The sequence below is a fragment of the Coregonus clupeaformis genome, chromosome 1, assembly GCF_020615455.1.
Source record: "Coregonus clupeaformis isolate EN_2021a chromosome 1, ASM2061545v1, whole genome shotgun sequence".
NCBI classification, from domain to species: Eukaryota; Metazoa; Chordata; class Actinopteri; order Salmoniformes; family Salmonidae; genus Coregonus; species Coregonus clupeaformis.
This window is the reverse complement of record NC_059192.1, coordinates 22,621,950-22,635,414: the sequence shown is the minus strand read 5'-3', so window position 1 is coordinate 22,635,414 and position 13,465 is coordinate 22,621,950. Positions and strand designations below refer to the sequence as shown.

Genomic DNA, 13,465 nt, shown 5'->3' with positions numbered 1-13,465 from the left:
TAGTCTATATGCTGAAATCCATTAATTGTTTTTCAAGAAATGGATTTGAGTTAATTGAGTGCATTGTGCAACTTGTTTATTGTGATGGGGTGGAGTTGCAAATCTGTAGCCTATCTCCACTGCGCTATATCAGCACAATGGACAGCGCCCTACACACTAAAACAAGGCCGTTTTGGTAGTGAATATAGGTTACAAGATAGATAGGGTAATTCACCTATTACAAACAGCCTGTGTGAATGCAGCCATACACACAGCTGCAAATTACAGCACCACCGACAGAGCACAGAGCGGCGCCCGACCACTGCCTTTCTCCCTTTTTACGCCAGCCATCCATCCGTTCCACAGTTGCCTACCTACCGCCTGCGCAGCAGAGAGACAGGCGATTCCTTGGCTATGTCAAGGTGTGCGGATATTCTGGCTTGATTAACGCCTTTTCTTTTCTTGGATTGTACGGTGTTATGTTTTTCTGCCGCATTTTCCAAGATGGTTAATAAGGTTTCACCTTGATGTGCACCATATCAAAGGAATTAGCTGCTACTGTTAAAGAAGCCATCACTGCAGTGCTATTATTTTTTCATTGACTGGAGGAAAAATATCACGTAAGTATACTGTTTTTATATTATTTCATAATCCGTCTAATATCGTAACCTAATTCGAAGGATAACCTGCTGAATTATTGTAAACATCAGAATGTGAGAATAGGCGACACATCACTGGGAAAAATTGGCTATGCTGCTCGATTTTTAGGTATTCTATATTTCTTTGAATAACACTTTTCATAACACGAGGTTAACCATATGCACCATAATAAAAATTAGTCATGTCAAAGGGGTTTGTTGGAATTCTGCACCTTTACTAGGAAGCGGATGCTCAATTTCAGAACCATGGACAGCAGCCTATGTACACAACCACATAACAGCCTTGAAATCAAAGCTTGCCGCTAAACAAACTGTCTTTATCTTTCAATTAACAAGTCAAATAGCAAAATATGTTTTTGATTTTCTAACAACTCGACTAGCCTGCTTGAAATCAAGTTTTTCTGTGGCTGTTTTGGTTATGGCTGAATCTTATCTCGTAAAAACAATTCTACACACACATCATCAGCTATAGACAAATATTAGTCTAGCCTAAAGATGCAAATGTTGTTATAAAACATAGTGCATAGCAGTAATTCGTTTACATTCTGATTATATTACAAATCATTTTATAAGTGGATGATTTAGGCTATCAAAGGCGAGCTTCACATAAAGGTGTTTACATTATAACAGAAATAGGCTATGGGCTAAAAGATGTGCATGCCTTAATCAACAATTGATGAGCCAGATGTGATCTTTTTATAATCGGTATCAATAGTTTAGGGGAAATCTGATTGTAAGTAGCTAACCTGCTCTCCATTTCAATTCAACAGGAATTGAATGTGTAGAGACCACTGTAAACGTTGCGTAAATTGGGCGGCTGTTAGATTTGTTTTAAAGGTATAGAGGCCTGATGTTTTTACATTTGTTTGCCATGCGAATAGTCAGCAAGTAGTGTTGTTGCCTCAACTAGTTTGTTGTCATTGCTGTCTGATTTGCTGAGTGCTAAGAGGCATCATAATATTCCCTGGCATAGGCCCTACATTCACCTATCTTCTTTTCAATTTACCAAGTCAAATCAATAAAGCCAATTAGACTATTCAAAGTGGATCGCAGAGCACTTGCATTTACTGTGTACACATTAATGAAAGAATATCTGAATGTTTTGGTAATTCCTGTGAATTATTAGAGGCAACCAAGATATATCAAAATAGCCTTCACAGCATCGCTTTTATGACATGCCGACGTACACAACCATATCAGATTTGAAATCAATGCTTGCCGCCAAACAATCCGTATCTTTATCTTCAGTTAGTAAGAAATACTGACATATCTTTGAAGGTTTTAATGTAAAATGAATATCGCAATCACAACCGAGATCTCATTCTCAACATCAAATACAATTTATATTGCTCAAATTTATGTACACACAACCTTAATGTCAATGATACAATGAAAGTGGAAACATGTAGCTACTATCTACTGAAGCCATGCATTTTGTTTTCCACAGGCACTATTGAACCAGCTGAGAAGGAGAGCTAAGTGCCCAGAGAGAATCTGCTCAGATCAACTCCTAATCCATCCAGCACAAACCTTCCTATCAGGACCTACCTTGGCATTAGATGCCTGAGAGGAATCCACGCTTGTAGGCAGGGTCTCCCAGCTCAGAAGCATTGAGGCCCTCAGGATCTCCACTGCCATTTTCTCTGGTCTGTCATCCACTAACGAAATCGCTACTCGGTCACCATGGGAACCGTTCTGTCTCTCTCTCCCAGCTACAGGAAGGCGTCCCTCTTCGAAGATGGGCCAGCCACGGTGGGCCACTACACGGCTGTTCAGAACAGCAAGAATGCCAAAGACAAGAACCTGAAGCGTCACTCGCTCATCAACGTTCTGCCATGGAAGCGGATCGTGGCAGTGTCAGCCAAGAAAAAAGGCTCCAAGAAGGTGCAGCCCAACGCCACCTATCAGAATAATGTGACCCATCTCAACAACGAGAACCTGAAGAAGTCTCAGTCCTGTGCCAACCTGTCCACCTTCACCCAGGACCAGAGCACCCCAGCCCTCGTCAAGAACTCCAACAACGCTGTCTCGTCGGTCAAGAAGGCCCCCCTGACCAACTCCAATGCGGCCCCCGGCACGCCCAAGAGGGTGATCGTCCAGGCCTCCACCAGCGAGCTGCTGCGCTGCCTGGGTGAGTTCCTGTGCCGGCGCTGCTACCGACTAAAGCACATGTGCCCCACCGACCCAGTGCTGTGGCTGCGGAGCGTGGACCGCTCGCTGCTCCTCCAGGGCTGGCAAGACCAGGGGTTCATCACCCCGGCCAACGTGGTGTTTGTCTACATGCTGTGCCGCGACGTGGTCTCCTCCGAGGTGGCAAACGAGCATGAGCTGCAGGCCGTGCTGCTCACCTGCCTCTACCTGTCCTACTCCTACATGGGCAACGAGATCTCCTACCCACTGAAACCCTTCCTGGTGGAGAGTTCCAGGGACATCTTCTGGGACCGCTGCCTGTCCATCATCAACCTGATGAGCGCTAAGATGCTCCAGATCAACTCGGACCCGCACTATTTCACCCAGGTGTTTGCCGACCTGAAGAACGAAAGCCAGAAGGAGGAGGAGAGGAGCCGCTTGCTCATCGGTCTGGACCGGTGAAGGTCATGGGTAGAGGGGCCAGGGTGGGGCAAGGGCCTACTCCAGTCTGGCATTTCAAAATGGGGGGAGGGGGATTGGTTGAGGGAGTAGGAAGAGGGGAGTGGGGAAGTTTTGAGGGTTAATATGAGGGTTGATTTGGCTTAGATATACCCAAAAAGTTTTTGATTATAAGCATGTTTGACAGCTAACAGTACAACAGTTCACAGGAAGAGGGACATAAGAATAAAATTTTATAAAAAACAAATTACATTTTATGGTAAAATCGTATTTATCTCAAGTTTTCTTAAGACCAAACCAATATTTTTTCGAAAGGAAAGAGGTTTGCATTTTCACTGCACCTAAGAATGAAAGATTTTGACACCTAAACAAAAATGCCAGACTTGGGTACATCCTCTGCTTACGTACATGTACATGAAAACATTGAAAAATACAAAACCAACAATAATAATACTTTTAAAAAAACTATAGAAAAGGAACACAAATCTACAGCTATGAATGTGGAGAGAACTGAGGCTGCAGCAGCCTACCAGCTACCTGCTGACTGTCTGAGATGCACTGCCTATTGTGGGAGGGTACAGGGCCCTTGTGTGACTGGGCTACTACTCACATCATGGATGAACAGACAAGCTGCAACCCCCCCTCCCCACACCCCCCTCCCCACACACACACACACACACACACACACACACACTGCAGAGAAGGGCTGGACAGTTCTGCTGCAGTGTAAACAAATTTTGACCTGAAAGGAAAAGTGGGGCCACCGATGCAGATTCATGTTGTTTCGGGTTTATTGTTTGTGACTTGGCGAGAGTGGTTTGGTGGAGAAAGATTGGTTCAGAAGGACTTGACAAAAGGCCTGCATTGCATTGTGGGATTGATTTGACCACAACACAACAGGACATGAGGAATTACAGTACAACCTAAGACACAACACTTGATGGTCACACTACGTGTTAAGAAAGACCTACTTTATTTTCAGCTCAGAAAAAAACTAATGGATGTTCAAAGGCTCAAGCCCAGGGAGGTTTATTTATTGCGCCTTTTCTTTTTTTAACTTAGAAATAATAGCCTAATGCACGTGTGCCATGCAATTTTGGAGGGCAGGAATGACTTTACTTTTTTCCATTTGATTTGTAATTAAACTAACTGTATCTGCATTAGAGAATGCTGTAAACAAAGTGAAAACTAGTTTATTTAGCTATGCTTGCTAAAATAGGCTATTTGTTTACCAAGGAATTATTTTGTACTTTTGTCTGAAGGTTGTGTCTAAAAACACTTTGAAATGAAGGTCCATATTGTGCTATAAGAAATTCAGCATTAACAAATGTTTAACTAGTGCCATATCTTTGATGAAAATCCTGTAGGTCTGAAAACACATCGAAAGATATCCAAATGTTGAGTGAACTTAATTTATTGTAATTTTATTTGTTCTCTTGGCACATCTCTTGTAATCAAATGATCATGAATGAATGATCAATCAGTATATTTAAAAGAACAGGATATGGTGGGAATGAAGATTGATGGTTGTTGCAAATTAATGTTGCAGGGAATAAGCTATAGATTGACCCTAGATTAAAAACCAATACAAATCTGACCATCGACAAAGTTAACCAACACATCAGAGAGACCTTGAGTAAAGACAAAGATCTTAGAACCTTTACCACCCCTAGAACTATAGGCACAGAGCAATCCCAAACCCAACACACCAACCAGCTCCACATATCAACAAGACAACATAACCATCAGCCAATGGCAGGGCATTTCACTCAAAACCACTCAGTGGCACAGCAGAAAAAATTACAGGCAGCCTCCCCTGGAGTAATCTCTCAATGCCAATATTAATCAAATCTAAGACAACAATGTATTCAGCTGGGGAGGAGATGAGGTTATGGTCGGGTTAGATTCTAGTTGACCTCCATGGAGATAATCAGGTTTTCAATCAGCTGAAGCCACTGAGGGAAATAGGAACACCATGACAACCTGGACTACATCGAAATGAGAGCATATGGAGCAGTCAAGATACATGGCTATCATTTGCATTGAAGAATTGTAGAGGCTAGAAAAGATTATAGAACTGATAGCACCTCCATCTCCAATAACTAAGATAAAGGGAGGTGGTAGGTTTTTCTGTCAACCACTGATATATGTAGTAAGAGATAAGTGGAATTGAATCCACAGTTTAACAGGAATAAGTTGTCACTAGTATACAGTACATAGATTAAACTGGACCTTGAGGAAAAAACTAACAAATGAAAACAATGCACATAAAAACAAGTGAATAAAAAAGAGTATTTGCCAGCTTTTTATCAACTAAACAGTGAGAAATTGCGCATGCTTTCTTTCAGTAGTTGTTTCTCAAATTTCATTCTAGAAATGCAAAATGGTGACAGTCATATGCAGGGAATAAATTGAATTTTTATTTGTATGTCTTTTCCCACAAAAGGCTATTCTCTTCTGTCATGTGATGAAGGTTGTTCTTGGGGACTGTTGGTTGATATATGATATATCTCTCTCCTCTGCTGTATCAGTGGGAGTCAAAGAGAAAAATGTATGGTGCAAATGGACATGGTTGTGGAGCAGTACCGTGGCATTGTGCCTTGCAATGGGAAATGGGTTGTTGTCTGTAGCGCAATAGGGGGGACACACACTTTGGATGGGCTACTGCTCTGGGGGAAAAGCAGGGGAATCTTGACCCTCTCGCTGTTCACTCGGCCCAACTCACTAAAATGTGCCATTTTTTTCACTAGCATCACTTGAGTAGTTGTTTGAAAAATACTTGGAAAAACCTTACAAAAAAAGAGAGAAAAAAAGTTATATGTTTGAAAATTTAAGTCAACTTCTTTTTTCTGTATCTTGTTGCGTACTTTGTAGAACAAAAAAAGAGTTAAAGAACATAAAAAGGGGGCATTTCAATTATGCATGTGAGCGCAAGTGTGTGAGAGTTTATTTGTACAGAAGAATGTGTGAATTCTGTTTTCTTATGACAAAGAGGTAGTGGAAAAGAGGATACTCCACACTGATAGGCTACTGGGGTTGGGCTGTGATTGGTGGGTGGGTGGGATGTTAATTAAAGCTGTTCAAATGTGTTCTTTTGAAAAAGACAAAAACGCTGTTGCTCTAATTGAACCTTTTTTAGTTTGTTTCTGCTTACTTTAATTTATTTTTGTACTGTGATGGAAAATAAAATGCACTGATTGTTCATGACGCACAAATGAGTGGTGTCTTCATCTGCAGCTGAACCCTTCAGTGATATAATCGCATACTTGACACTGTTTGTTTACTAGGCCCCACAATACAGAAGTCTATAGTCCATATAGTGTATAATTTAAGAGTGGCAGGGGATATGAACTGTAATCTGTGGAATGAAATCCATTAAATAATCATTTGAAGATTAAAAATGGCATAGAGCTCACATCCAGAAGAGAATCCAGCTAGTTACATAAGATTATGAGACATAAATAATATAGTCTGGTCGAATCATCGCATCATACAGTCTATGACCATTCAATCTGCCTCCATTTAACTTCAATTGGCCATGGGGTAAATCAAAGACAATATAATCAAAGAGTTTGAAAGATAACACAACTGCCGACTATTAGTTTGACCTAATTTCTAGCAGCATGTCACATGTGCAACCAGAGGGACAAATGACTCTAGACCACCTTTACTCCACACACAGAGATGCGTACAAAGCTCTCCCTCACCCTCCATTTGGCAAATCTGACCATAATTCTATCCTCCTGATTCCTACTTACAAGCAAAAACTAAAGCAGGAAGTACCAGTCACTCGCTCAATATGGAAGTGGTCAGATGACGCAGATGCTAAGCTACATGTCTGTTTTGCTAGCACAGACTGGAATACGTTCCGGAATTCATCTGATGGCATTGAAGAGTATACCACATCAGTCACCGGCTTCATCAATGACATCTTCCCCCACAGTGACTGTACGTACTGTACATATCCCAACCAGAAGCCATGGATTACAGGCAACATCCGCACTGAGCTAAAAGCTAGAGCTGCCGGTTTCAAGGAGAGGGACACTAATCCGGACGCTTATAAGAAATCCCACTATGCCCTCCGACAAACCATCAAACAGGCAAAGAGTCAATACAGGACTAAGATTGAGTCCTATTATACTGGCTCTGATGCTCGTCGGATATGGCAGGGCTTGCAAACTATTACGGATTACAAAGGGAAGCCCAGCCGCGAGCTGCCCAGTGACACAATCCTACCAGACAAGCTAAATTACTTCTATGCACGCTTCGAGGCAAGCAACACTGAAGCATGCATGAGCACACCAGCTGTTCCGGACAACTGTGTGATCACACTCTCCGTAGCCAATGTAAGTAAGAACTTTAAACAGGTCTACATTCACAAAGCCTCAATGCCAGATGGATTACCAGGACGTGTACTCGGAGCCTTCAACCTCTCCCTGACCGAGTCTGTAATACCTACATGTTTCAAGCAGACCACCATAGTCCCTGTGACCAAGAACGCCAAGGTAACCTGCCTAAATGACTACCGACCCGTAGCACTCACGTCTTTAGCCATGAAGTGCTTTGAAAGACTGGTCATGGCTCACATCAACACCATCATCCCAGAAACCCTAGACCCACTCCAATTCGCATACCGCCCCAACTAATCCACAGATGACGCAATCTCTATTGCACTCCACACTGCCCTTTCCCACCTGGACAAAAGTAACACCTACGTGAGAATGCTGTTCATTGACTACAGCTCAGCGTTCAACACCATAGTGGCCTCAAAGCTCATCACTAAGCTAAGGACCCTGGGACTAAACACCTCCCTCTGCAACTGGATTCTGGACTTCCTGACGGGCCGCACCCAAGTGGTAAGGGTAGGCAACAACACATCTGCCACGCTGATGCTTAACACGGAGGACCCTCAGGGGTGCGTGCTTAGTCCCCTCCTGTACTCCCTGTTTACGCACGACTGCGTGGCCAAGCATGACTCCAACACCATCATTAAGTTTGCCGACGACACAACAGTGGTAGGCCTGATCACCAACAACGATGAGACAGCCTATAGGGAGGAGGTCAGAGACCTGGCAGTGTGGTTCCAGGACAACAACCTCTCCCTCAACGTGAGCAAAGGAGCTGATCATGGACTACAGGAAAAGGAGGGCCGAGCACAGCCCCATTCACATCGACAGGGCTGTAGTGGAGCGGGTCGAGAGCTTTAAGTTCCTTGGTGTCCACATCACCAACAAACTATCATGGTCCAAACACACCAAGACAGTCATGAAGCGGGCACGACAACACCTATTCCCTCTCAGGAGACTGAAAAGATTTGGCATGTGTCCTCAGATCCTCAAAAAGTTATACAGCTACACCACCGAGAGCATCATGACTGGTTGCATCACCGCCTGATATGGCAACTGCTTGGCATCCGACCGCAAGGCGCTACAGAGGGTAGTATGTACGGCCCAGTACATCACTGAGGCCAAGCTTCCTGCCATCCAGGACCTCTATATCAGAGGAAGGCCCTAAACATTATTAAAGACTCCAGCCACCCAAGTCATAGACTGTTCTCTCTGCTACCGCACGGCAAACGGTACTGGAGCGCCAATAGGTCCAAAAGACTCCTTAACAGCTTCTACCCCCAAGCCATAAGACTGCTGAACAGTTAATCAAATGGCTACCCGGACTTTTTGTATTGATCCCCTTTTTTTTACGCTGCTGCTTATTATCTGTGCATAGTCACTTTACCCCTAACTACATGTACATATGGCCTCAATTACCTTGACTAACCCATACCCCTGCACATTGACTCGGTACCCCCTGTGTATAGCCTCGTTATTGTTATTTTATCGTGTTACTTTTTTTACTTTAGTTTATTTAACAAATATTTTTACTCTGCATTGTTGGTTAAGGGCTTGTAAGTAAGCATTTCACGGTAAGGTTGTATTTGGCGCATGTGACAAATAAAATTGGATTTGATTGGATTTCATTTAATGATCCTCCATCAGAAGGCTGGTGATGCGTCATTGACAGGACAGGGAGTGGGAAGTGGTGATGCTGTTGACCTGACCTGACTGACTGCAGAGGATTTGGCTGTAGCGACGTCATCTAGGGAAACAGCTGGTAGGTTTGGCTCCCCCAAAATCACACAGACAACACAACAGCTGGGAGAAGGAGAAAACATCACAGACTAGCCTACATACCAGCAGACCTTGATGAACCACGTATTTTCCTGGTTGAAGAGGGATAAAGGGGTGTCATCACATCTCCCCGTTCACAAATTTGCACACACACAAGAATAGGTGAGCAATATCAAATGCTGTATTGAAACAAGTCATTCCACTTGAGCATCTACATTTATTAATACAATGATTCATCAAATAACTATCACTGCATAGTTCCCTTCAGATTTGGTCCAAACACTTTTTCTTTCATTCATTATCAAAATTGATATATTACATAAATACGGAAAGTATAAAATTAGGCACATAGTTTGATCAGCAAATGTATCTATATATTCATCTATATATTTGGTGTATTGAATATATTGAAGGAAATTAGAATAGATATATACTCATTACAGAAACCCTGAAAGTTACCGCCCCCCTAGGTTCCAACAATGTTATCAATCTTCCCCAATTCTCAATTTTCTGATATCTTTGCAGTACAATTTTAACAATTTTAACCATAAAAAGCTGGGAATAGGGGACACATTTTACAATTGTAATTGTAATCAAAAGGGTTACCAACAGAAGAAACTCAATGAAATATCATAGACTGGGATCCCTTTCTGAAGGCACTTTAGTGATATCCGGCTAAGAAAGAAACAATGAATCGAGGAGTTCAAAATAAACTCCTCCTCAGCTCTGCAGTGGCACAGTCTACCCACCCGGGCGCATAGCACCAAGATGTGATGGAGCGAGGGGAGAGAGAGAGAGCGCGATACAGAGAGAGGAGAGAGGATAGAGGGGAGGAGAGGAGGCAGCCAGGCTGGGCTTTTGTTCTCAGACAAAAGTATCCTTCCCTACAAGACAGGCATGTTGGGAGACAGGAGAGAGAGAAACCTATTTCAGTGGGATGTGACACACAGTCACAGACAATCAGAGCATTGTAATGATGAGTAACGGAATAGAGATGCCCTGTAGGGAAACGTATTGTATAACTGGAGGATATGGGGGGATAGCTATGGTTGGCCTTCTCATAATAACCAAGTCTTACAGGCAGCCCTGAGGACTAGCCACATATTAAACACCTGCCATTAGAGATACTACTGTGACGTCACTGATAATACCCACAACACAATACATAGCCTACAACTTTCCCCCAATACAGGGACATTTTCTGGTCTAAAGTGCCTTATTAAGCAACAGAACAAGGTCATCATACGCCATAGCTGCAAGGTAAAGGAAGATTTCTTCAGTTGAGAGGGACGCTAATTAACAAATTACGATACCGATTTTTCCGGACGATATTGAAAGCAGTTAGCGCTTGGCAGCAATTCTGAAAGTGATTGGAGATAACTTTTTTAACTCTGAAAAGAATGCCAAGTGACAGAGCGATATCTACAGCAGTACTTTGACACTGGAACTAGAACTAGTGGAAGTAGGCCAAGTATCCTGGGAAATGGCGGTGTTCATAATATCCCTCCACTGTCACCTCAGTCTAAGTCAATACTCACAGTCTATTCCAATTCAACGTCTATTCAGAGTTGGCTCAACGTAATTTCATTGAAATGATGTGGAAACAACGTTGATTTAACCAGTGAGTGCCCAGTGGGCAGGCCTACTCAGTCACACAGGAAAAACAATACTACTGATTTACTGCTCAGGTACCGAGTTGACTTCATTTCTCTTGTCTATGGAGAACATACAATATCTGGCTGTGTCGTCTATGGTCATATAGCATAGACGTGTTCAAATGTTGATATAATGGAGGAAGTACTTTACGATCCATCAATAAATCAATATCTATAACTATTGCCATGAAATAAACACAATCTGGCGGTTAAAGTCCACTCATAAGCACATTTTGTATAATGATATAAGCATGTAGAGCACTATGAATGTACATCCAGTATACAATTTGCATAATAATAAAAGCATGTAGAGTACTATGAACGTACATACAGTATACAGTATGCATAGAGAACAGATTACAGGTTTTAAATTAAGAGAGATTTTAATGCTCCTCTCAGAGCATGTCGTGACGTTCGGGTTCAGGATATGCTCAACACATCTCACTCAACACCCTGTGACTAACTAACTAAACACTTCTTATCTGTGCCTCTGACACGGTTCCGTCATTGAAATACATGGGACAACATTGCCTCCCATTCTTGTTCCGATGTGTGTATGTAGGACTGGCTGTGAGTCTCTAGTGTAAAACAAAGGGTTGTGTTAAAAATGTTCCATCAAATCTCCATTTTAGATCAAAATAAATAATGAAAATATAGCCGCGAGAATATACATTTCCTACATTATATTCTACTCAAACAAAATGCCGGAAATCTGATTCTAATCATGATAAACCAAAGCTAGCGTGACATAAAATTACTAATGCCCCAACAAGACAGTTCAGTCAAACATGTGAACTTGATATTGAAAAGTGAGGGGAAAAAAATCGACTCTTTGGTGAATTATTGTTGTGCATGTTTGCGAGTCTGTCTAACAAAACAACACATTTTTTTTGCATGTATTAAACATCTTACATGTCCTATTGAAAAACATTGAGTTGTGTAAAATAAATACCCATTCAAAAAGGTACAAATTTGGCATGGCTGTCATTCTGATAGTTCAACCCTCCCATGCATCATGTCATACTATCTAGTTCACAAATCAGCTCTATACAAACAGATATATGATTCATGTAGTCTTCATTTGACACTTGTCATTGTCACAGACCAAGTGGCCCCCGAGAGGCCCTTTTAGTTTCCAGGAACTGCCAGGATGTAACCGGAGCGGCTCTTAGTGAAGTCTGGCTGTGATTGGTTGATTTTGGGCTCCACAATGATGGTGCACTTCCTGCCGTTCATACTGCACTGGATGGGACTGGCGATATTCACTTGCAGCTTCCTCTTCTCACTGCAGAGAGAGAGAGAGAGAGAGAGATATATATAGAGAGAGAAAGATCAAATCAAAAAAAATGTGCAACATGCGCCAAATACAACAGGTATTCACCTTACAGTGAAATGCTTACTTACAAGCCCTTAACCAACAATGCAGTTAAGAAAAAGTAAAAAACAGATACGTAAAAAATAACAAATAATTAAAGAGCAGCAGTAAAATAAAATAACAGTAGGGAGGCTATATACAGGGGGTACCGGTACAGAGTCAATGAGCGGGGGCACCGGTTAGTCGAAGTAATTGAGGTAATATGTACATGTGGGTAGAGTTAAAGTGACTATGCATAGATAATAAACAAAGTAGCAGCAGCGTAAAAGAGGGGATGGGGTGGGGTGGGATGGGCAATGCAAATAGTCAGGGTAGCCATGATTAGCTGTTCAGGAGTTTTATGGCTAGGGGGTAGAAGCTGTTAAGCTTTTGGACCTAGACATGGCGCCCCGGTACCGCTTGCCATGTGGTAGCAGAGAGAACAGTCTATGACTAGGGTGGCTGGTCTTTGACAATCTTTAGGGCCTTTCTCTGACAACGCCTGGTATTGAGGTCCTGGATGGCATGAAGCTTGGCCCCAGTGATGTACTGGGCCGTATGCACTAGCCTCTGTAGTGCCTTGCGGTCGGAGGCCGAGCAGTTGCCATACCAGGCAGTGATGCAACCAGTCAGGATGCTCTCGATGATGCAGCTGTATAACTTTTTGAGGAACTGAGGACCCATGCCAAATCTTTTCAGTCTCCTGAGGGGGAGTAGGCTTTGTCTTGCCTTCTTCACGACTGTCTTGGTGTGTTTGGACCATAATAGTTTGTTGGGGATGTGGACACCAAGGAACTTGAAGCTCTCAACCTGTTCCATTACAGCCCTGTCGATGAGAATGGGGGCGTGCTCAGTCCTCTTTTTTTTCCCTGTAGTCCACAATCATCTCCTTTGTCTTGGTCACGTTGAGGGAGAGGTTGTTATCCTGGCACCACAAGGCCAGGTCTCTGACCTCCTCCCTATAGGCTGTCTCATCGTTGTCAGTGATCAGGCCTACCACTGTTGTGTCGTCGGCAAACTTAATGATGGTGTTGGAGTCGTGCCTGGCCATGCTGTCATGGGTGAACAGGGAGTACAGGAGGGGACTGAGCACGCACCCCTGAG

At 42.8% G+C, this 13,465-nt stretch overlaps 2 protein-coding genes across 2 annotated transcripts in view; one reads left to right on the top strand and one right to left on the bottom strand.

Moving 5' to 3' along the window:
• The first annotated feature begins 250 nt into the window (after positions 1–250).
• On the top strand, positions 251–5,655 carry LOC121547265 (cyclin-dependent kinase 5 activator 1-like). The gene is made up of 2 exons (XM_041858477.2): positions 251–599; positions 2,086–5,655. The coding sequence occupies exon 2, from the start codon at positions 2,322–2,324 to the stop codon at positions 3,228–3,230; it is 909 nt and encodes a 302-aa protein (XP_041714411.2). The 5' UTR covers positions 251–599; positions 2,086–2,321; the 3' UTR covers positions 3,231–5,655.
• A 3,856-nt stretch (positions 5,656–9,511) lies between these two features.
• The window catches only part of myo1d (myosin 1D), a 103,237-nt gene continuing 99,283 nt past the window's right edge, over positions 9,512–13,465 (bottom strand). The window contains exon 22 of the mRNA XM_041858363.2: positions 9,512–12,292. Coding sequence (XP_041714297.1) covers positions 12,136–12,292 — 157 coding nt within the window. The 3' untranslated portion in view covers positions 9,512–12,135. The remainder of the gene's footprint in view (positions 12,293–13,465) is intronic.